At 41.9% G+C, this 23,042-nt stretch overlaps 1 protein-coding gene across 2 annotated transcripts in view; it reads left to right on the top strand.

The window, feature by feature from the left end:
* Window positions 1–23,042, top strand: part of ACOT7 (acyl-CoA thioesterase 7) — a 1,181,269-nt gene that overhangs the window by 148,648 nt on the left and 1,009,579 nt on the right. Inside the window, exon 1 of one of the 2 annotated variants that reach the window (XM_085608889.1) lies at window positions 7,406–7,571. The exons of the other annotated variant lie outside the window; for it this stretch is intronic. Coding sequence (XP_085465015.1) covers window positions 7,495–7,571 — 77 coding nt within the window. The 5' untranslated portion in view covers window positions 7,406–7,494. Of the gene's footprint in view, window positions 1–7,405; window positions 7,572–23,042 lie in introns of those variants that run through there. 2 annotated transcript variants of the gene reach the window in all.

Here is a 23,042-nt window from a genome sequence, read left to right as displayed (position 1 = left end):
CTTGTATGAAACATTATGCTTTGGGTAGATATGAACCGCTGGGCACCGCTTTCATACATGAGGTTTGGTCCCTCCCCTTTACGTATCGATGTACTAGAGACGGGACTGAGGTTTATTTGAAAGGCGAGGAATGTACCACGTCACCAGACCATTCCTTGGTATGTAGGCACATTCAATTACACGGCGCATGCAATATACAAGCACCGAACTTAGCCTGCATCCTACGAGGTGTCCCAGTGCCTGTGATTACGCCTTCTTTCACACTGCTTGCTAACGGTAGTTATTTGATTTTGAATAGTGAAGCTTGCTGTGGGATGTTAGTGGGAATCCCGTATATAGTAACTGTCTCGCAGAAAGTGGTCTGCTGCAATAATGTTCTCTTTCCACCCCCGCATGGGCGGCTGGATGCTTCCATCTGGCCTTCGATTCCAACCTTGAAAGCAGAGTTCAACAAGTTGAGCAGAATAAGAGCCCTATTGTCCCAAAAAGAGGTGTCTTTGACTTCATCTCGTGAAACATTCGACCTTCACGTGGCTAATACGCGCACTGAGGTACAGGCGCTTCTGAATACTGACCTCCCCCTACATTTCGGCTCTTTGATCCAAACTATTTTCAATGCCTCGTCCACGACCGGCCTGGCTCATTTTTTTAAACTTGTGGGCTCGGGTCTCGTGACCTCTTTCCAAACTATTTTTGGTGTGGTTCCGGGATTTTTTCATTCACTTTTCTCGAGCATCTTTGGAGGTGTTCCGCTGCTTCTGGCACTAGTGGCGGGTGTGCTGCTTTTCCTTTTCATACTACGGAATGGCTGCTCCTTCTGTGCCGCACGTGCACCTGTCCCGCCTGCATCTTCTTCGGGATAGGATGCTTGACTTTTATGGAACTCTGCCATTGGCGACCTTAAGCCTGGCATATGGATTATCTTTCCGGTATTGCTACTTCACCTGCGTGCAGCCTGTGCTTCACTGCCTGGATTGTCCCTTTGAATGGCCTGTGGATTTGTGTTTGACCAGCCTGGTGTCTCCGGTGCCGGATTTCGATCGACTAATGAGGCCCTTAGTGTCTCACGAGTTGACCTGTTCTGGTGTCCGGATAATGGCTTGTGGAGCAGCACATGGGATCCTGGGTAATTGGGACATCTCTACAGCTGCCTACAACTTCTTGGCTATGAGCTATTTGGAGGAACATTCCGGGTGCCCTCTGATCGTGCTGGAAGCTCCGCTGATTGAAGAACACGTGTGTTCCTTTTCGTTGATGGATTGGATGGCTGAGACTTTCGCTGGCCCTGCAAATGATTTTTGTTGGAAGCGGTTGCCACATATGCTGCCTATACATTCATGGATTGACTGCACTATCGCCCTTGGCGCCTGACGCTCCTGGACAGCACCCTGCCGCGGCATTTACCTTTTTCTTTTTTTGCTTTCTCCCTGATGGTTGTTTTGAGTTTTTTTTAATTGATTATATTTTTTTTCGGACACCACAGTTTCCCCTTTTGCTTTTCAATTTTTTCGTTTCAGACTTTAACTCATTCTGAACCTTTGGATTGGTTACGCCTTGTTCTGCTCTGACGAAACTGAACTCTGCGTTCTCTCTTTTCTTGCCTAATAAATAGTGCTTCGATCAAGGGGGCGTGTAGTGAGTTCTCTCTGAATATGTACAGGCATTGTTAAGTTAGCATAACCACGTTAGATGTTAGAAAGCCATCTTTTTGCTTTTGCACACGACACTGCGTTTACATGTTATTTCTTAAAACGAACTGCTGTCTCGAGACTTGCTTCACACAAGAGCAATCTGTTGTTACCATCCCAAGCTCTGCGCAGCGACCTTGGTCTGTACACGGTGTGACAAATAGTCTGGATTATTACACAATGCATGTTTTTCACTCTAGGTTGATCGGCCCACTATTTAGCCATAACACACGCGCAGCTGCAAATGCCTGAAAATTAGTGCTTTTAGTATCACAGACATCATGTTTATTATTCAGACCGAAGACGAGCCTTCCTGCGAGAAGACTCCTGATGCTCCTGTGATGTGATTTCACTAAGCTGATCTTTGAGGTATGGGGTCCCCTATTCAAGCCTAAGAGACCTTCTATTAGCATAATAATAATATTAGCTTCTTAGTAAAGGGAAGGTGGTAGTATCCACTGTCATTATAATATGATCACCCCTTTTATATTCTATGGTATTGTAACTATGTTGCTGGTTTTGATATTAATCATTTGTCTGCTTGTATTAGCCAAAGTACTGCATCTTAGGACACGTGGTCTATAAAAATAAACCCCTTTTATTTACAACGTGTCTCTGTTGATTATTGTTGTGGACTGATGTGAGAATAATATACGAACAGGTATTTCCGATTCCCACCATTCCTGAGTATGTACTGAGTCGCTTGTTCTGGGTTGTCTATTCATTGGGACCGCCGAGCTAAACCTCGGATAACGAATGGGACACTTATGCTAGCCGGATACTGGGTTCTGGGTTCTGAGGTGAGTTTCTGGTACACCACAATTCACTGAGGTCCTGGGGTTCTTCGCATAGTTCTGTGTATCAGCAGAATCCCTGCAACAAGGTAGGGTACAGTAAACAAAACAATGTTGCGAGAAATCGAAGGAGGGAGACGAGGAGGAACTGTGACTGATGTCCGGTTGGGTAGGTGACGGTCAAGGGGGAAAACCAGGGCCAATCTCCTCTTTAGCTGTCTAGCAGCTCCACCGGGCATCAGCCATGTTGCACAGGTCTCAGCGTTCAGGAAAGAAAGTATTGATTTGATATAATAGGAAAAGTTCTATAGAGCGCTGGCTAGACCCGGAGGTATCAGAGCGCTTTATCAGAGGAATGTTGCGTTAAAGTTACATCAGTTACAATTGAAAAGTTTTATAAAGCACAGGCTAGACCCGGAGGTATCAGAGCACTTTACATGAAAACGGTAACTGCATAGATACACTAGTTACAAGAGCATAGCATAACACAGAAAAAAAGAAACAAGTCCCAATAGAGCATAGAAGGTAGTGGGGATATGGAGGTAGAGTCAAGGGGCTGGAAAAACATAGTAACTGAAAGACCGGCAATGGTAGATAGTACATCAGGGGGCCCACAAAAGTCAGAGTTAACAAGACCACGAACCGGTAGTGGTCACAAAGTCACATCAACCAGTGCCCGGATTTACTCACTGCCTCTAACCACCTTTGGCAAATGGAGCGGGACTGAAGGGGATGCCAAGCAACAGAGGACGAGCCTGGAAGGTAGGTGGCAGCTGGCGGGGAGATCTGCCAGCTCATCTCCTCTCAGCTGCAAAGGCAGCTCAACCGAGGCAACGGCCATATTGAAATTAGTTCCACAAGCGTCCAGCAGAAGAGGCAGAGGCTGAAAAAAGCAGGATGACGAAAATTCACTTTGGGTGGGTGGTTAGGGATTGGCCTGGAGTTGCCCACATCCGCAGGCTGTTGCCAGGCATAAGTGTGGCCTCATCAGAACCCTCCGCAGAACCCTTTATAGACCTGTGGAAGAATAGAAGAGTACTGCACTTGCAAGGGTCATAACACTAACCCCCTGCCCACCATCGTGGTCAGAATAGATACCAGTAAAGCACAACCAACAAACTGCGGTTGATGCCAAACTTTTTTTACCGCTAATTTGAACCTTAAACTTTTTTTTTTTTGCTGTCATTTTATTTGTTAAAATGTATTATATTTTCTAAATTGATTTGGGAACTTTCTTTTATTGTGTTTTGACTTTATCACTGTTTTGGTACTGAACAACTTGTTTACACACTGCCTCTAAGTTAAACCTGTCTACTCTGTTTGATCGGTACCACGAGGTTGAGCTCAAGTTAATTTTGTGACTTTAATGTCTCACCCTGACAGGGGTTGTCATTATTACTTGAGGTGGGTACTCTCCCCCTATTAATTACTACCCCAATTTCTTATAGTCATCTAATGGATTTTTTCTTTTTTAAATTAGAGCACGGTAATAGAGAACTTACATCCAATAAGTACATTGAAAGAACTGTTTGAACAATTTTATAATTAGATCTTTGTCATCCTAGACATTATACAGCTCGTATTGGAACAAATGGGCTCAAAGGACAAGTACTACTGTGGTGGTGGCCACACAACTTCTGTCACTCACACAAACTGTATTTTCATCAATAAAATATACCCCGCATTCCTGATATTTAAATTACAAATATGTGACCTTATTTAGTTAGAACTAATGGAGCAGAAGTCCACTTTACCACAGAAAAACACCAGAGATGTGTTCATACAAGTATTCCTCAACTTATTCTATACAAAAATTCCAATTCGGCTAAAAACATTTAAATGACAATATTTGACAGGACTGAGTACACTACAAATTCAGACAAATGATGATAGAATAACGTTCCTTGAATAGTAGTGACTTGAATCAGTCCTTGTAACAGAACACGAGAACAGCCAACACGTGTTTCGTCACATCCGTGACTTCCTCAAGGCTCTGGAGAAATAATTGCGCTATTAGGTGACAGTGGTTCGCCAATAATTTCACTGCTATTCAAGGAACGTTATTCTATCATCATTTTTCTGAATTTGTAGTGTACTCAGTCCTGTCAAATATGGTCATTAAAATGTTTTTAGCTGAATTGGAAATTTTGTATAGAATAAATTGAGGAATACTTGTATGAACAAATCTCTGGTGTTTTACTGTGGTAAAGTGGACTTCTGCTCTATTAGTTCTGACTCATAAGGTCACACATTTGTAATTTAAAAATCAGGAGTGCCGGGGTATATTTTGTTGTACATTACTTCACAGGCACGTTTGTGGGTACCTGTGTTTTCTGCACTCAAGGTAGTGAGGTGTTTTTTACCCTGAGTGGCACCGATACACATTTCCTTGTTTCTTGATTTGTCTAGATCGCTTTGTGTACTTGACAGCCCATTTTTACATGTTTAATCGTTGATGGGCGACCCTTGCATCCTCTACTACCGTCCTCTGATTTGCATAAACTGTATAATCATATTATACCGTCAATGCATTTCTTTGAGGAAAATCATCTGATTTTTGTCAAAAAGGTTCTACATTTTGGTAATTTTACAAAGTAGTCATTCCCCATACTCTATTTTTACTTTTAAATGAACTTTGACAGATCTAAGTCTTAATTGGAGCCCAAACAACACAGCGCTATTATACTTGGATGCTTGGATGCTTAAGAAAAACAATACCTTAATAACATGAACACTCCAGGTATTCATAGGCCTAGTGCAATAATATGGTGCCAGATGTACTAAACTGTTTTTACAGCCACAAACACTCTGATTCAGACTCCAAATACTTTATTTCCATGTACTTTATTCCATGTTAAGTTTTACCAACTCCTTAAATGGGATTGTGATGGGATACTGAATTGCAATTTGCAAGGAGCATGTTGTGGGCATTCCATCCAAACTGCCATTTGATAACATATGTATCAATGGTATCCGACCAAGAATTGAAAAGTTACTGACTCCCAAGGTGGCATGGTAACTCATTTGCAAAAGGGAAAGGGTCGCCTTTGAACGATTGCACCTTTGTGAATTGATGTGCAAGTTTCATAGGGAATAAGCGATGGCCAAATACCACTATGGACTCACTGAAAATTGTGAAAAATTATTTATCAAAAGAAAACGCAGTCCGATTTCCTTTGTTACCTGTGATTGTGGCCAGTCGGATTGAGTCACAGTTTGTGACCTACCTAATAAATATTCATTAAGTAGGCCAGAATGTGATCCACTCTGAATCAGAATTTTGCAAACCGACTTAGTACACAGGTCAATTTGCACAATTAGATACAGGTTACAAAACAGTAGTCCCAAATTGAGACTACTGTTTGTGACCAGTTTCTTGATACATCTTGCCTTAGGTCCTTTTACTAAGATGGCTGCACATGGCTTAACTTAGATTTCAAACCAAGCACAATGTCCACTTCACTGCTGCATGGATTTCTGCTTTCTCAGTTTCACTGCTTCCATCATGTACCTGCTATGTTGTGCAATGGAGACATGCTTGACTGGTGTGGTAATGTGAACTTGGTTAAAGTGGTTAAGCGGTGTCAAAATTAGCATCTTTGAGAACATGCTTTGCTGTCACTGAGATTTTAGAGACTGCATTTTTCTACTGCACATACTAGGGAAATCTACAGGTAGCTATTTATCTATGTTTTATGTAGGTTTGTGATTTGTATAGTGCACACTTGGCCACAAACCAGTGGAGTATGTTGTATTAGGCAGATTGCAATAGGGCCAGTAAACTGGGAGAGTGGGCACCTGGTGCACTGAAGAGAGATGGAGATTATAACAATGCAATGAGAGGGAAGAGGGATGGTTGTAGTGGGGGAGGGGCTCAACTATCTGCGGAGGAAGAGGACATTGCAATTGGAGACACAGAGCAAGGTAGAAGAGTAGAGAGGAGATGCAAGTCATGGTGATGCCTTTTTTTGTTTACAATGCTGGTATCTTCATGGTTTTCAAAGCAAACACAAGGATATATGGCACAGGAGCGCTGAAACTTTTCAGTCACAGATCTGGGTTAAATCGATCATCATTCTTTAGCTCACTTCCCCGCCCCAGTTCAGACTCAGCCATGTGCAAATAAGTCTTCATGGCGTTCACCATGTTTAAATAAGTGAGATAAATAAGGTTAAGAGCACTTTAGAAAACAAGTTACGACCACATTTTAGTCTGCTGTCCATCAACTTAGGCGCTTCAGCGCCTCATCAGTGGTATGAAGCACTATATAAGTGCAATTACAGCGCGATACAGTACAACCATACATTTACAAACGCTGGTGTACTGGAAACAAAATAATGTCCTTGTATGACACCAGGTGTCTTAATATTCCTCTTTCTGGCATTTATTGTATTTGTTTTTTCGTAATTTAGACAAGGCAGAACGTTTTGAGAATCTTGAGACAATATTCCAAAGTTAGACGCAGAGGTTTTTAAGTGCTTCCCACTGGGAATTTTTGTTTTTACAGAAGCATGAGCCATGCTTGGGAAAGAGAGCCTTAAAATATTCTAAACACATTTCCAGATTATTTTCAAGGTCTTGGTTTGGTGAATTTATTAGCATGCAAAAACACACAACCCCTGGCGGTAATATTCATTGTGTTGCTTCAGAAGGCTGCCAGGTGGTTGGGTTTTTTTGTTTTTTTTCCTACCCTCTCCTCGTGTAAATTTACCGTATGAGAGACAAAAGGGGACATCAGTGAAGCCGATAAAGGACCTGGCTCCAGGTAGACACACAACATTCATTTGCTGTTCGACATCAAGCACGTTCCGACCTGCAGTGACTCTAGACTGCATTAGCATTGTCACTCCTACTGGGAGCCTCAATTCAAAAGTAAACATTGAGATGACGCCGTTGTATATATTGCCACATCCTGGGCTTTGAGTTGTTAATTTGGTTTGTGGTGAGGTAGAGGCAGGAAGCCTGTATTTTATTCTTTCCATTTTATTCATCAAGAAGCTTTTAATATTCTAATGCTGAACGTCCGCGGACCGTTACAAATCCTTACCAGGGGATTATCGTGTCTTCCTTTCAACAACAAACGGGCAAGGTGCGTTCAAAATGTAAATACCATCTTTTTGGATAGTTTTTGTATTAATGAGATGCTGCATATGTGGGAGGGAACGGTTCGGTGCTTTGCGATTTTACTAATTGTTAACCATTCCTCAGTCTGTCTGAAATTTCAAATCATTATATTTCATTATATATCACTTACCTACGGCTTCGTAAGGCGGTGAACCTCTGCATTCAGAGAGCTGTCTGCTATTATAGGCTTGATTTTCTTTTTTTAAATTTTTATAGCTCCTTGATGACTTTTGTTGGTGGATGCTCAATAAACGATATAGCATGCAACATAATCTACATGAATACTGTTGAAAAAAATGTACAACATAATTTGAATGGACAAAAGACGTGGGTTTGAGATACAGTATTTTTCCTTTTTGTCCACTACATAACTACACAAGAAACCTACACTGCACTACAAATGTCTTCAACTGGGTTTTTTGTACAGTTGCATTATAAATTCCAGTTGGGCGGCATGCCTTCACGTTAGACGGCTTCCTGGCCAATCCCATATTTTTGGGGAGAGGATTGTGGTGACCCGGGAATCGCCAATTATTGACAAAAGACTCTCTTGTAGTGTCACCAAAAACCTATGTTTTACTTGCTAAGTGGGTTTTCCGTTAATGGCATTCACTTTCATAATTCATATATGTCCCTAATTTATACAAGTGTGGAGGTAACATTAATTTAAGGATTGTATTTGATGGAGTCCAGGTGCAATTTTAAATACATTTGACTTTTAAATGAGACACCTGCTTATCTCCGTCCTAAACGAGCCCAAACCCAGATCTTGGTGTGCAGCGCCGAGTGGTCATGTAGTTATGCTTCAACAATTACAGCTTTGTCTGTCGCGCCGCTGCCTCCGTATGCAGGCCTGATTTAGAACACGACTTCAAGAATATCCTCTCAGACCCAAACAACTGCTGGGGGTTACACGCGGTAACGTTTTCCATTGAGCATACAGTCAGAGTGTACTTTTATAACTTGGATATAGTTCTTTCTGCAAACATTTCATAAAAGCGGTTAGAGCGCTCATATGAACGTTTCCAAGTTACAGTGGCTTTTCACTTAGCCTGTGCTCTGAGTTTATTTTATTGCTAATGCTACCAAAATACAGATTACATTTACTGGTGGCTACTTTTATTAATGCCCTGCAAGCGAAAATAAAGGTGCCCCAATGACTTTTATTTGGAAAAAGTATACCAATAAACATACAATTATTATTAGAACATTGGAATGTTGGTAGCTTCATTGAAAACAATGTCTGGGCTTATAATGGCTGGTATAAGCCCGTAGCTCCAACATTCCAATGTTTCTTTGTTCACAGCTCTGGCTGTGTACAAAGACTTCAGGGAGCCCGAAGGCCTCGTTTTATTTGTTAGAACATTCTGCCCTCTAGTGGCAGAATGTTCTTATAGCCCTTCGTAGCAGGGCTACACCGGCTTTTAAAGTCCCTCTGCTTTGTTAAAGTCCCTCGCCTTCGGCTCGGGCCTTTAACGATGCAGCGGGCCTTTAATAGCCGGTATAGCCCGCTACGGCGAGCTATAAGGCTATATTAAGAACATTGGAATGTTGGGAGCTCCATTGAAAACTATGGAGTGCTCCGGGCTTACAATGGCTGGTATAAGCCCGAAGCTCCAACATTCCAATGTTTCTTTGTTCACAGCTCTGGCTGTGAACAAAGGCTTCAGGGAGCCCGAGGGGATTTCAATCCCCTCACGCTCCTTGAAGGCTTTATTTGTTAGTACATTCTGCCCTCTAGTGGCAGAATGTTCTAATAGCCTTATAGCCCTTCGTAGCAGGGCTATACCGGCAATTAAAGTCCCGCTGCTTTGTTAAAGTCCCTCGCCTTCGGCTCGGGCCTTTAACGCTGCAGCGGGCCTTTAATAGCCGGTATAGCCCTCTACGGCGGGCTTTAAGGCTATATTAGAACATTGGAATCTTGGGAGCTCCATTGTAGACAATGGAGTGCTCCATGCTTCTACGGGCTGGGCCGGTAAAGGCCCGCAGAGCAACATTCCAATGTTTTACAAAGGCCTCTCTGAATCCCCTCGAGCTTCGAGAAGCCTTTTTTTTATTTGTTAGAACATTCTGCCCTCTAGTGGCCCAGCTCAAGGGGATAAGAGTCACAGAATCTCAGATATTTTAAGCATCAAAAAGTGCAACATGCCGTAGTGTAAAGCATTTCAGTCAGTACGACCTTTGTCAGACTCAAAGTGCGCAGTGCAATGTGTCATTAAAATTGAAATAAATGTTTTATGATTTTTTTTAACCCCACGTGCTATCCTTACCATCTTGCATCAGAAGCATTACTCGCTTCATTCTCAAAATACATGATATTCTCTGGAAATGAGACTTCCTATGAAAAACCAGAGATGTAACATCACTCTTTACCAACATCAGGCATCAAGATGGCCTTAAAGCATGTAAGTATTATCTCAACAGAAGACCAAGTCTTTTGCTGAGATAATACTCACATATACAATATCTACAATGCAAAATGATAATGACAATGATGAACTTCTGCTAGGGACATTAGACCTTATTCCAAGATAAACTTTTTAGACAAACAAGTAGCGCTGCCACGGGTACCAAGATGGCACAGAGCTATAGAAATCTCATGATGGGATGGTGGGAAGAACAAATCATCTGGACAGAGACATATGAAACTTACACATAAGATATAGTCATGCGGCACTGATTCATATAGGACTGCTTCATTATCTGGGCTTGCAACTAACAAACAGCTAAACAATTCATCCAAACATTTATTGGAAATGATATCAATCTTGACCTAGCTGGCACAGTTGAGGATTCCAAGATTCACTTCATAGACCTACAAATTGAACCAATAGAAGGTCAACTATACACAATGATATTCCATAAACGTACTGCGGGAAATAGCATTTTGTATGCCCAAAGCTCACATTCCAGGAACCTGATATGGAGAATTCTAGATCATGAACTAATGAAGAGAATTATGTACATCTGAATGAATGAATGAATGAATGAATGAGGCCTCATGTGAATATTTGATGAGCTGGATTAAGAACGTGGACCAATTAAGATAGCCTGAACTAAGAACATTAACACATTAAAATAGATTGAATACAAACCATGTCATATAATGACATGAATTCACAGAGATATGTGTTTGATAATCGTCTCAATTTAGTTGACATTCATTGCCACAATCTTAGAGGAAGATGTTATATAACAATTGAAACTCATCAAACCTTATCTATTTTTTTCTTTTTTGTTATTTTTCTTTTCTTCACGTATTATCTGAGAGCAAATCAACATATACAGTATAGACCAGATTTATTGTGCAAGAATAATGTTTTATGTAAGAACTCCCTCCTACCGCCAAGTCTTCGCGGAGGTAGAGTCCGCCATGGTAGTACCATCTTACCAGGGTGGGGAGAGGATGCCAATGATGAAGCATGACACAATATTGTGTGGGAGGCATCCTCTTCCATTAAGGATGGCCTCCTTTGTTTTGAAGGCAGCATCCGAATCCAACCTTGGGCACATATTCGTTGTGTTGGTTAGGCAACCCCCTTGTTTTTGTGAATTACATGGTAACATTCATGAGATAGCTCCAGGGTACTTAAATAATAACCTCTACAAATTCAGCTTCAGAAGGCTCCTTATACAACAATTATCAGCATTTACCTCTAGAAACCTTACTAAAAGACAAAAAGACGTTTTAATATTTTACATTTAAACTGTCAAAGCGACTGGGAATTCCATAAATGCCCAGTTAGGTATAATATCATTTATACACGAGTTTGTCGGTTCATCAGACCGCCAGACCCGCGGTGGCGGTGCAGTGGCACCAGTGGTTCGACCGCTGTATTACGAGTACAGTGGTCGGACCCCCATAGGACTGCCATAACTGCTGGGGATCCACGATCCCTTGCGGTGGCGCGGCGGTCAGAGGCCGCAATATGCTGGCAGTGCCGCTGTGACACCGCCAAGCATATTACGAGTTTCCCCATCGCCAGCTGTCTCCTGACGGTGATCACACCATGAATATGCTGGTGGTGAGGAAACTTGAAGGACCCTACAAGGCCTGTGTTGCCTCTGGGCCTGGGGGATAATGCAGGGAGGCACATGTTGTGCCCCCATGTGTGCATGCATTCCAGTTCCTGCACGGTATGGACTGTACCAGTCCATGCCGTGCAGGAAAGGGCTTTAGTGTTCTCATTGTGGTGCAGTTCTAAGGCTCACTGCCTGGGACCGCCAAAGTACCACCCGCCAGACCACTAATGTACTCGTAATCTGGTGGGTGGTGTGCGGATGAGATTAGAGGTGTGGGAGTTGGGCACTGGGGTGGCGGCCTGCTCCCACACTGCCAAACCCGTAATCAGGCACTAAGACTGGTGGTATACTGCACAACCACTATGCAGGTAATTGATTTATCAAATTTGTTATAAATATATGGTAAAATCCTTGATAATTTGAAAACTAATCCTTCAATTGCATCACAATTTTTGTTAAAATACAAAGGTAGAAAGAATTCTATGCATAATCTAACAAGATTTTGACTAAATTTCCCATAATGCCCCAAATATCGGACTGCAACATTGGGTATTTTCTTGTTTGAAGACATGATTCTTTTTATTGTGATACAATGCATTAGAACAATGGAAATATATTAAAATGGCAAATTGTATTTTAATTGGATTGCTTATATTTCAAATGAGTAACAACTGCACTTAGAATTGTGTGTTGTAAGAACAATCTGATAGTATTTTCCCTATGTTTATAGGTGTTATAACACAATGGTTGTCTATTTGTATCTCAAATTGCACTGAGCACTTTGAGTTTGGCAAAGGTCGTACCGACTTAAACACGTACCTCTACAACCTGTTTGCGCTTTTGCTCTTTTAACATTTTTTGATGCAATAAATATCAGAGATTCTGTAAATTTTATCCCTGTACTTTTTTGTCAAAAGCCATTGTGTAGGATTCCCAATACTCTCTTGCTAGCGACATGCACCACAAGCCCTGACTGACTACGGAAATGCTGGCTAAGGGTTCTGTATATATATATATATCTCCTACTGGCGGTCGCCAGTAGGTAGTTATAGTTAGGACCTATTATCCATAGGAAATCCGCAACATTCTATTTGGAATAACTTTGGCGCCGGTTGACGAATCTTCGCGAAATGTCCAAAACTGGTGGGGCGCTCCGGTCCGCTCCTATCCTGAAAGTCTCGGGGTGATTCGTCATGCGGGGGCCGAGAAAAAAGGGGGTCCCAAAATGTGTTTTCCCCATGCAATTTTCCATTAAAACCTTTAATCGCCGCTACAGCCCGAACTGCTGAACGGAAATACACCAAATTTGGCAAAAAGGTAGCCCTTGGTTCACACTTGTGCCTTTTGGTTAAATGGTGTAAATCAGTTCAGTAGGTCCTGAGAAAATCAAAAGTAAAATCATAGATATATCTGGGCAGAGCCTAACCACACACCTCATCATGAGATCTGATTGGCTGTCAGCACTTTATCCAAGAAGTGTTGGCAGCCATCTTGGGACCAATATACATGATAGCACCTCATTAAAAAGCATTGCAGTTAATAGAAGGTTTTAAGACTTTAGTTGCATTATAAATCATTTGTTGATGGTACCATACTCATTTTAGGAATTGTGGTGTGTTCTAAGGTGATTTTATCATGTGAAAAAGCCTTCTGCTGGGATATTTGAGAGAAAACTATTTTCTCATGCTTTTCCCACAGAGGTTTGGAAGGTGATCCATAAGCTAAACTGAGAGCATATTTTCTGTAAATTCACATTATCTTTCTCAGTCATGTGAGAATGAAGTCTGACATTCTAAGTAAAATATGTACATCCAACAAGAGCAGAGACTGTCAGTTGATTCCTTTGTGTTCTACTGCAGCTTCCCAGAGTGTTCTAAAGAACAACTAGAGCGCTAACAGTCCTACTTATGACAAACGTATGGCACACCTGAAGCCATCTTGATTGGAATAAAGTGGTAACTCTTAATACATTTAGTTTAAAAAGGAACAAAATGAGGGGGTTCATTTTTCCATAAAAAGTATGATTAGTGATGCAGAAAGAAAAATTAGGGCACATTTTGAGTGACTTCTCAAATCCTCTTCTATTTAATAAAAAAATTCTGAGATGCAGACTGAAACATGCACTTTCAATACCAGCAGCAGACTTCCCTGGTGAGCAGTAGCTTTACTACAGTGATCTAATGAGCAACTGGAGTGCTAAAATTCTGAATTTATGGCAAATGTGCGACACACCTCAGAATGCCTTCTTGATGGAATCAATGTAAAAAAACTGAAAGTATTCCTACTGAGGAGACTGTAGTAAATAAGAAAATTAGGAAAATTCATAAAAAATAAGTCTCCCAAGATGGCCACCAGACACAAAAGAGCCCAAATGTAGCACAAATATCACCCAGATGTAGCCCAAGTATAGCCCAATGACAGAATGTCCCAGAGTGTTCTAAAGAACAACTAGAGCGCTAACAGTCTTACTTATGACAAACGTATGGCACACCTGAAGCCATCTTGATTGGAATAAAGTGGTAACACTTAAAACATTTAATTTGCAAAGGAACAAAATGAGGGGGTTCATTTTGCCATAGAAATTATGATTAGTGCTGCAGAAAGAAAAATTAGGGCACATTTTGACGTCTCAAATCCTCTTCTATTTCATTAAGAAATTCTGACATGCAGACTGAAACATGCACTTTCAATACCAGCAGCAGACTTCCCTGGTGAGCAGTAGCTTTACTACAGTGATCTAATGAGCAACTAGAGTGCTAACAGAATTTATGGCAAATGTGTGACACATCTGAATGCCTTCTAGATGGAACCAAAGTAAACCAGCATTGAAAATGCAATAGGTCTCGCCCTCGTTTAAGTTAAAGCAATTCTGTTTGTAATTAGGTGGCTTTTTAGCTTTGCTTTTATTAGTGTTTTTCAAACTTTCATGTACATAACATGCATATGCATGCATATATGTATATGTATGCATGCATTTATATTTGTATTTATATAGATATGCAGATTATATATGTTTATATATGTGTGTATATATATATATATACATACACACACAAACACATACATATATATAAATGCATATGCATATATATGCTTATATATATGTGCATATGCGTGCGTGTAGAGAGAGGTAGAGGTAGAGAGGTAGAGGTAGGGAGGTAGGGATTAGTAGAGAGAGAGGTAGAGAGAGGTAGAGAGTGAGTAATAGAGAGTAGAGAGTGAGTAGTATAGAGTAATAGAGTGTGTAGCAGAGAGTAGCAGAGAGTAATAGAGTGAGTAGCAGAGAGTGAGTAGTAGAGTGAGTAGTAGAGTACGTAGTAGAGTGAGTAGTAGAGAGTAGTAGAGGATAGTAGAAAGTAGTAGAGAGAGTAGAAGAGAGTGAGTAGTAGAGAGAGAGTAGTAGAGTTAGTAGAGAGTAGTAGAGAGTGAGTAGTAGAGGGTGAGTAGTAGAGCTTGAGTAGTAGAGAGTAGTAGAGAGCAAGTCGTAGAGAGTGTGTATTAGAGAGTGAGTAGTAGAGTGTGAGTAGTAGAGAGAGAGTAGTAGAGAGTGAGTAGTAGGGAGTAGTAGAGAGTGAGTAGTAGGGAGTAGTAGAGAGTGAGTAGTAGAGAGTAGTAGAGTGAGTAGTAGAGAGCAAGTCGTAGAGAGTGTGTAGTAGAGAGTGAGTAGTAGAGAGTAGTAGAGAGTGAGTAGTAGAGAGAGTAGTAGAGAGTATTAGAGAGTGAGAAGTAGAGAGAGTAGTAGAGAGTATTAGAGTGAGTAGTAGAGTGAGTAGTAGAGAGTAGTTGAGAGCGAGTAGTAGAGTGAGTAGTGAAGAGTGAGTAGTAGAGAGTGAGTGGTAGAGAGTGAGTAATAGAGAGAGAGTAGTAGAGAGTGAGTAGTAGAGAGTGAGTAGTAGCGAGAGTAGTAGAGAGTGAGTAGTAGAGTAGTAGAGAGTGAGTAGCAGAGAGTAGTAGAGTAGTAGTGAGTAGTAGAGTAGTAGAGAGTGAGTGGTAGAGAGTAGTAGAGAGTAGTAGAGTGAGTAGTAGAGAGAGTAGTGGAGAGTAGTAGAGAGTGAGTAGTAGAGAGTAGTAGAGAGTGAGTAGTAGAGAGTGAATAGTAGAGAGAGAGTAGTAGAGAGTGAGTAGTAGAGAGTGAGTAGTGGAGTAGTAGAGAGTGAGTGGTAGAGAGTAGTAGAATGAGTAGTAGAGAGTGAGTAGTAGAGACTAGTAGTAGAGAGTGAGTAGTAGAGAGTAGTAGCGAGTGAGTATTAGAGTGTGAGTAGTAGAGAGAGAGTAGTAGAGTAGTAGAGAGTGAGTGGTAGAGAGTAGTAGAATGAGTAGTAGAGACTAGTTGTAGAGTGAGTAGTAGAGAGTGAGTAGTAGAGTGTGAGTAGTAGAGAGAGAGTACTAGAGAGTAGTAGAGAGTGAGTAGTAGAGAGTAGTCAGTCAGTGTCAGTCAGTGTCAGTCAATCAGTGTCAGTCAATCAGTGTCAGTTAGTGTCAGTGTCAGTCAATCAGTGTCAGTCAGTCAGTCAGTCAGTGTCTGTCAGTGTCAGTCAGTCAGTCAGTGTCAGCTAGAGCAGCTCTGCTGACCTGGTTCTCTGGCTCTAAAGCAGCTCTGCTGACCCGGTTCTATGGCTCTAAAGCAGTTCTGCTGACATGGTTCTCTGGCTCTACAGCAGCTCTGCTGACCTGGTTCTCTGGCTCTAAAGCAGCTCTGCTGACCTGGTTCTATGGCTGTAAAGCAGCTCTGCTGACTTGGTTCTCTGGCTCTAAAGCAGCTCTGCTGACCTGGTTCTCTGGCTCTAAAGCAGCTCTGCTGACCTGGTTCTCTCCCTCTAGAGTAGCTCTACAGACCTAGTTCTTAGGCTCTAGAGCAGCTCTGCTGACCTGGTTCTCTGGCTCTAAAGCAGCTCTGCTGACCTGGTTCTCTGGCTCTAAAGCAGCTCTGCTGGGCTGGTTCTCTGGCTCTAAAGCAGCTCTGCTGACCTGGTGCTCTGGCTCTAGAGTAGCTCTGCTGACCTAGTTTTTAGGCTCTAGAGCACCTCTGCTGACCTGGTTCTCTGGCTCTACAACAGCTCTGCTGACCTGGTTCTCTGGCTCTAAAGCAGCTCTGCTGACCCGGTTCTATGGCTCTAAAGCAGTTCTGCTGACCTGGTTCTCTGGCTCTAGAGCAGCTCTGCTGACCTGGTCCCTTGACTCTAAAGCAGCTTTGTTGACTTGGTTCTCTCCCTCTAAAGCAGCTCTGCTGACCTGGTTCTCTCGCTCTAAAGCAGCACTACTGATCTGGTTTCTCTGGCTCTACAGCAGATCTGCTGACCTGGTTCTCTGGCTCTAGAGCAGCTCTGCTGACCTGGTTATTAGGCACTAGAGCAGCTCTGCTGACCTTGTTCTCTGGCTCTAAAGCAGCTCTGCTGACCTGGTTCTATGGCTCTAAAGCAGCTCTGCTGACCTGGTTCTCTGGCTCTAGAGCAGCTCTGCTGACCTGGTTCTCTGGCTCTAAAGCAGCTCTGCTGACCTGGTTCTCTCCCTCTAGAGCAGCTCTGCTGACCTGGTTCTCTGGCTCTAAAGCAGCTCTGCTGACCTGGTTCTCTGGCTCTAGAGCAGCTCTGCTGACCTAGTTCTTAGGCTCTAGAGCAGCTCTGTTGACCTGGTTCTCTGGCTCTACAACAGCTCTGCTGACCTGGTTCTCTGGCTCTACAACAGCTCTGCTGACCTGTTTCTCTGGCTCTAAAGCAGCTCTGCTGACCTGGTTCTATGGCTCTAAAGCAGTTCTGCTGACCTGGTTCTCTGGCTCTAGAGCAGCTCTGCTGACCTGGTCCCTTGACTCTAAAGCAGCTCTGCTGACCTGGTTCTCTCCCTCTAAAGCAGTTCTGCTGACCTGGTTCTCTCGCTCTAAAGCAGCTCTACTGATCTGGTTTCTCTGGCTCTACAGCAGCTCTGCTGACCTGGTTCTCTGGCTCTAAAGCAGCTCTGCTGACCTGGTTCTCTCCCTCTAGATCAGTGAGAAAGGGAATTAAAAACAAATAGGGGATGAAACTGGTGCCCCCGGCGGGGTCACATCACCAGATATAAGCATTACATACTGGCAATGTTGAAATGACACATTACCAGCTTGCAGACTAAGATTCCCGTGAAGTATTTCAAAACTGGAGATACTGAATACCGGTTAGGATCCCCCCAACGAGATACAGTATGCGCAGGGAACACAGTGATCACAGTAGAAGGAGGATGTATACTAGGAACAAGAACAGGTACTCATCTAATGTGGAAAAAGAAGTTCCTCATCATCATTCAGGCCAAAGGGAGACTTGCTGCTGATAAGAACAATGTATTTGGACTCAAGGATCCTCAGTTCACTTGCAAATTGGCTTTTGAAAAAGACCGCAAGGTCGAAACGCTTTGCTGTTGGATTAAAACACCTCTGTTGAAGTACCCGATCCAGGAGTGATGGTCTTGTGTATGACTATCGTTGAATACACAGTTTCTATTCATATCACCTCATGGTGTTTCTTCAAAAGCCACCATTTAAAGTGTACAAACATAAACAACATAAAAACCAGACAATATGTTTTGGTTACTTGTAGAGAGAGAGAGAGAGAGAGAGTGTGTGTGTGTGTGTGTGTGTGTCAAAATACAAAGGTTAAACGGACGTTATAGTTATACCTATAGTTCTACTTTTGTTGAGAAATTATAACTCGTGCTCTAAAGTTGCTTAACAGCATGAGTTGTAGTTTCTTCAGATAAGTACAACTATCACTGCTGAATTTCTTTGGTTTTGTATGGGTTTAGTGTCAGGCTAACTATAACATCTCTGTCCCCTTTTGTTTTTTCAGTGAATTTCTATGTTTTTTTTTTACGTAAAGTAATATATAATTACCATACATTAATACAACCACCGCCATGCATGGCCTTTGGCCATGCATGGCGGGGGTTTCTGCCAAAACTCTTGTAAATTCGTTCAGCGGTTCGGGCTGTAGTCGTGTTCAAAAATGTAAAATCACCATTGACATTGCATGGGGGAAAAGTGTTTTAGGACCCCCCTTTTTATCATCCCCGCTTGACAAATCACCCTGAAACTTTCCAGACACTAAGTGAAGTGATTGGCGTACTTGTTTTGAAAATTGCGTGATGATTCATCAAATTGCACTAAAGTTATTAGTAAATTAAAATCAGACAATCATATCTCCCCATGAGATATGTGTTGAGGCGCTGCCCAGATAGCTATATTTCTTTTTTCACCAAATTAGAAAAAGAGATCTTTCTGGACCAAGATCTATCTTTCTGCCAAATTTAATGTAAATCGATTCAGAAGTTCGGCCTGTACTCATGTTAAAAAAAAGCAATATCACCATAGACATTTTCTCGACCCCCGCTTAACGGATGACCCCGAAACTTTCCATGATGAACTATGCAAAGTAGGGCTCTTTTTTGGGAAATTTAATGAAGATTCATCAAACGGCACCAAACTTATTAGCAAAAAAAAAAACTCTTTTATTTTTTTTTAATAACTTTGCCTCCGTTTGACGTGTCTGCCTGAAACTTTGAAAAAACAATTCATACACTTTGGCTCCTGCATAGAAAAGTTCATACTGATCCGTCAACCGAAGAACAAGACAAAGTGGTGGGAAGGTCCCAAAGCATTTCCCATTTTATTTCTGCAGACTGTCAATTGGTTGAGAGGTTTGTAGAAGAAATCCAGATTAATGACTTAAACCTATCGTTTACAGCGAACATAAGCCTCAGACAAATCGTTTCTTGACATACATGTCACTATTCAAGGTGGCAGGATACAAACAAATCTCTTGCCTTACGCTAATGCGGGTAAAAGCTTGCTGCATGCAAAGGATCATCATCCCATTCACTTAAAGTGAATTATCCCATGTGGCGGGTTCATCAGTGCTAGGAGAAACTGTTCAACGGTCAAAGCATACACAATTATGGAAAAACAATATTTCACACATTCATCCAGAGAGGCAACCAATGCAGAAAACGTGATACTCTGGCGAACAAGGCGCTTCCTGAGCATTGGGAGATCTGCTACATCCATCACATACAAAAAATACAACTTCACACATGGTGCACATTGTAATATTTATCACCACTTACAACAGAGAGTCATCAAGAGTACGTAAAGACATGGCGGATCATTGGTAGTTGTTCACATCAGATAAGGAACATTGGTGAGAATGTAACCACATATGCTGGCATGAGGTACAGGAAATGTAAATCCCTCAGGGACATGTTTGTATGGAGTAACAGAATCTAACATACGGCATAGGTTTTGTAACCTTTGGGAAGTGCAAAGCATGTCGCATATGTAGGAATGTGAGTATCAGAATAGATTTGGCAGTCAGCGGAAGATTTTGAAGCACATATGGTTTTTATCTGATGATTTGTATATGTTCCTTCCTGTTCCTGCAAACTAAGATATGTGGGCAGTCAATCTTCCTCCTCAAGAAAAGAATATTAGAGCATATAAGGGCAATTAAGAACTCTGACCTTCCTTCTCTGGTGGCAATGCATTATACAGAAAAATAAAATAAAGAATCTGACATATTAATTTTCGCACTAATTGGCAGGATGATTGGCAGGATGATTGTCTACAGAAAAGGCGGACGTAAAGTGAGGCTCTTGCGCAAAATACAGTCTTGTTGCATGATCTTATAGGAACCATATGGACTAAGGATGGAAGGCCAAGAGCAATGGGGGAGCGTCCCAAAACGTTTGTGCATCTTAATTTCCATAAGAAAGTTTGCTGTCCGATATAAAATATTGGCTGATCACAAGTACACCAAAGTTGGCAGAAACTTAGAACTTTATTCAGAAAGTGTGTTTTTATCATTATTTGGTGTAAATCCGTTTTGTAGTTTAAAAAAAAATTAGCATTTGAAAGGGGCTCAGGTGGGCATGAAGGTGTTCATTTCAAATGCTCTTACTGGTCAATTTGAAGGGGACTGTCAATCCTGATTGGCTGGCGTGAAGCAAATAGTATGTTGTGGCAGCCAATACATGATTCAGGGATTCGGTCAATGCATCCTGAAAATGATTTAAAAACCATAAAAGCAGGCAGGGTGAGCATATCGTGACCTGTGAGGTGAGGCATGTGTGGGGGTAAGCCCCAAAGGAATATAGACAGCATGTTGCGGCAGTTGTTACAGGACTTCGGGAAATGATCCCCATTGAAATGTATTGTAGCGAAAGGCTGGTTTTGAAGGTCACTAAAAGGAACACATATGAAGGGTGATGACAGATTTTGTCATAATATTAATCATTTGTTGGTGATCCCATGCTAATTTTTTTGAATTTGTGCTGTGTTCTAAGGTGATTATTCCCTGGGAAAAATGCTGATCCTCTGCTAGGATTTGATAAACCATGTTCGACAGGCTCCTTCACTAAGGCGGAGGAGTGTCGCCCCACTGCTTTACGCACAGCACAGAGGAAAAATATAATAATAAAACTTTATTATCATTTTATTTTTCTGTTTTAGGTGCGGGGGGAGCAGGGATGGCCAGAGCAGGGGCCAGGGGATGAGTGGTGAGCACACTCAAAGAGCACATGAATGTTTGACCTGCCGTCTTGGGCCGGCCATTCATTCATGCTCACTTTGCATGTTCCCCACTAGGCTGCATTACACAGCCTGGTGGGGAACATGCACAGACCTCCCTGTCCCCGTCTGAGTGTCCCGAACCACGGCGCTTAGACCAATCACAACGCTGCAATGCAGCTTTGTGATCAGCTTAGAGGAACTTAGGGGAACCAATCACAATGCTGCATTGCAGGGTTGTCATTGGCTTAGGGAGCCTGGGAGCTCGCGTTTTTCCTGTGACGAGGAGAGGCGTCAGAAAAGTGTAGACACGACCTGCAGGTAAGTTTGCTTTATTTTTTTTATTTTCTCACTCTTCCCACCTCCCCTGCTTCATCGCCACTGTTTCCTACCAGCTGCCACTGGTTATAAAGAACAGCTAGAGCACTAGCATTCTGTATTTATGACAAAGGTTTGGCACATCTGAATGCCATTATGATGGAATCAAGGCTGTAACTTTGAAAGCCTTTCCTATGGAGAATACTAGAGTAAATAAACAGCATGAGGGGTTTCTTTGTGTCATAGAAATTATGGTGAGTGCTCCAAAAAGGTAAAATGAGAACGCATGGTATGCTGAGAGAAACGTGTATGTGCGACACCAACACTGGCCTGTCAGTTGATTTCCCACTGTTCTAATGTTGCTTCGCCAACGTGTTCTAATGAACAAATAGAGCACCACAGTCTGTATTTATGACAAAAGTATGGTGCACATTAACGCCATTTAGATGGCATTAAAACTGAAAAACTGAAAGTGTTTCCTTTAAAAATTTAAGAAATAAGGAGGTTCATATTATCAAAGAAATGATGGTTAGTTCTCTAAAAGCTAAAATGAGGACACCACCCTGTTAAATGATTTACCAGTGTTCTGCTGCAACTTCACCACAGCATTCGAATTTACAACCAGAGCACTAATAGTCTGTATTTATGGCAAAAGTTTAGCACACCTGAACAACATGTTGATGAAATCAAAGCTGTAACATAGAAAGCATTTCCTGAAGAGGATACTGCAGTAAATAAAGAAATGAGGGGTTTCATTTAAAAAAAAATAAATTATGGTTAGTGCTCTAGAAAACTAAAATCAGGAAACATTTTCTATGTGTTATCAAATACCTTCCTTATCCCTGTCAGTAAAAGCATCATACATTCGGAATGAAACGTGCACTTCCAGCACGAACAACAGTCTGTTAGTTAACTCGCTAGTGATCAACTGCAACTTTCTCACATTGTCCTAAAGAACAACTGGAGCATTAATATTTTCATTCAGAATAAAGATAAGGCCCTCCTGAGCACCATTTTGTTGGAATAGTAGTTGCTGAATTTAAAGCATTTCCGAGGGAGCAGGCTAAAGTAAACAAGCATTGAAATGCTGATGAATGTATGAAATCAGTGGGTTAAAAATGTGAGAGATGGGGATTTTTAGTAATTTGAGGCATAATGTATATTTAGAGGGGCTAACGGCTAAAAATAGTTAGACAGGAAGATGTATGTCTGCATAAGTACACCATCCACTTTGCACATCTCTTTACTCACCCCAGCCATCTTCTCAGCCTCTTGACAGCTCCTTATTTGTAAGATAGTAAATATTTTAGTAGGCAAACTTGGTGCACAGCAGTGGTTGGTATCCTTTAGAGGGACACCTATGGATAATTGGATGCAGGGCTAGTGGCCAACCCCTGAGGCACACAGCTAAAAGCTGTTCATGGTGGGCTGCCTGGTGAGTGTTGTGTGCAGTACCTGCTTTTGAGGCCAGACCATACAACCAACCCCTGCTGCATACAGCCCAATGGTTTGTGCAATGGGGTTGTGCATTTGCTGAAGGGGGTAAGGGGGACCGGACCACTTTAGAAT

The sequence above is a fragment of the Triturus cristatus genome, chromosome 1_2 (genome assembly GCF_964204655.1).
Source record: "Triturus cristatus chromosome 1_2, aTriCri1.1, whole genome shotgun sequence".
NCBI lineage: Eukaryota > Metazoa > Chordata > Amphibia > Caudata > Salamandridae > Triturus > Triturus cristatus.
This window is presented reverse-complemented; position numbering and strand designations above follow the sequence as displayed.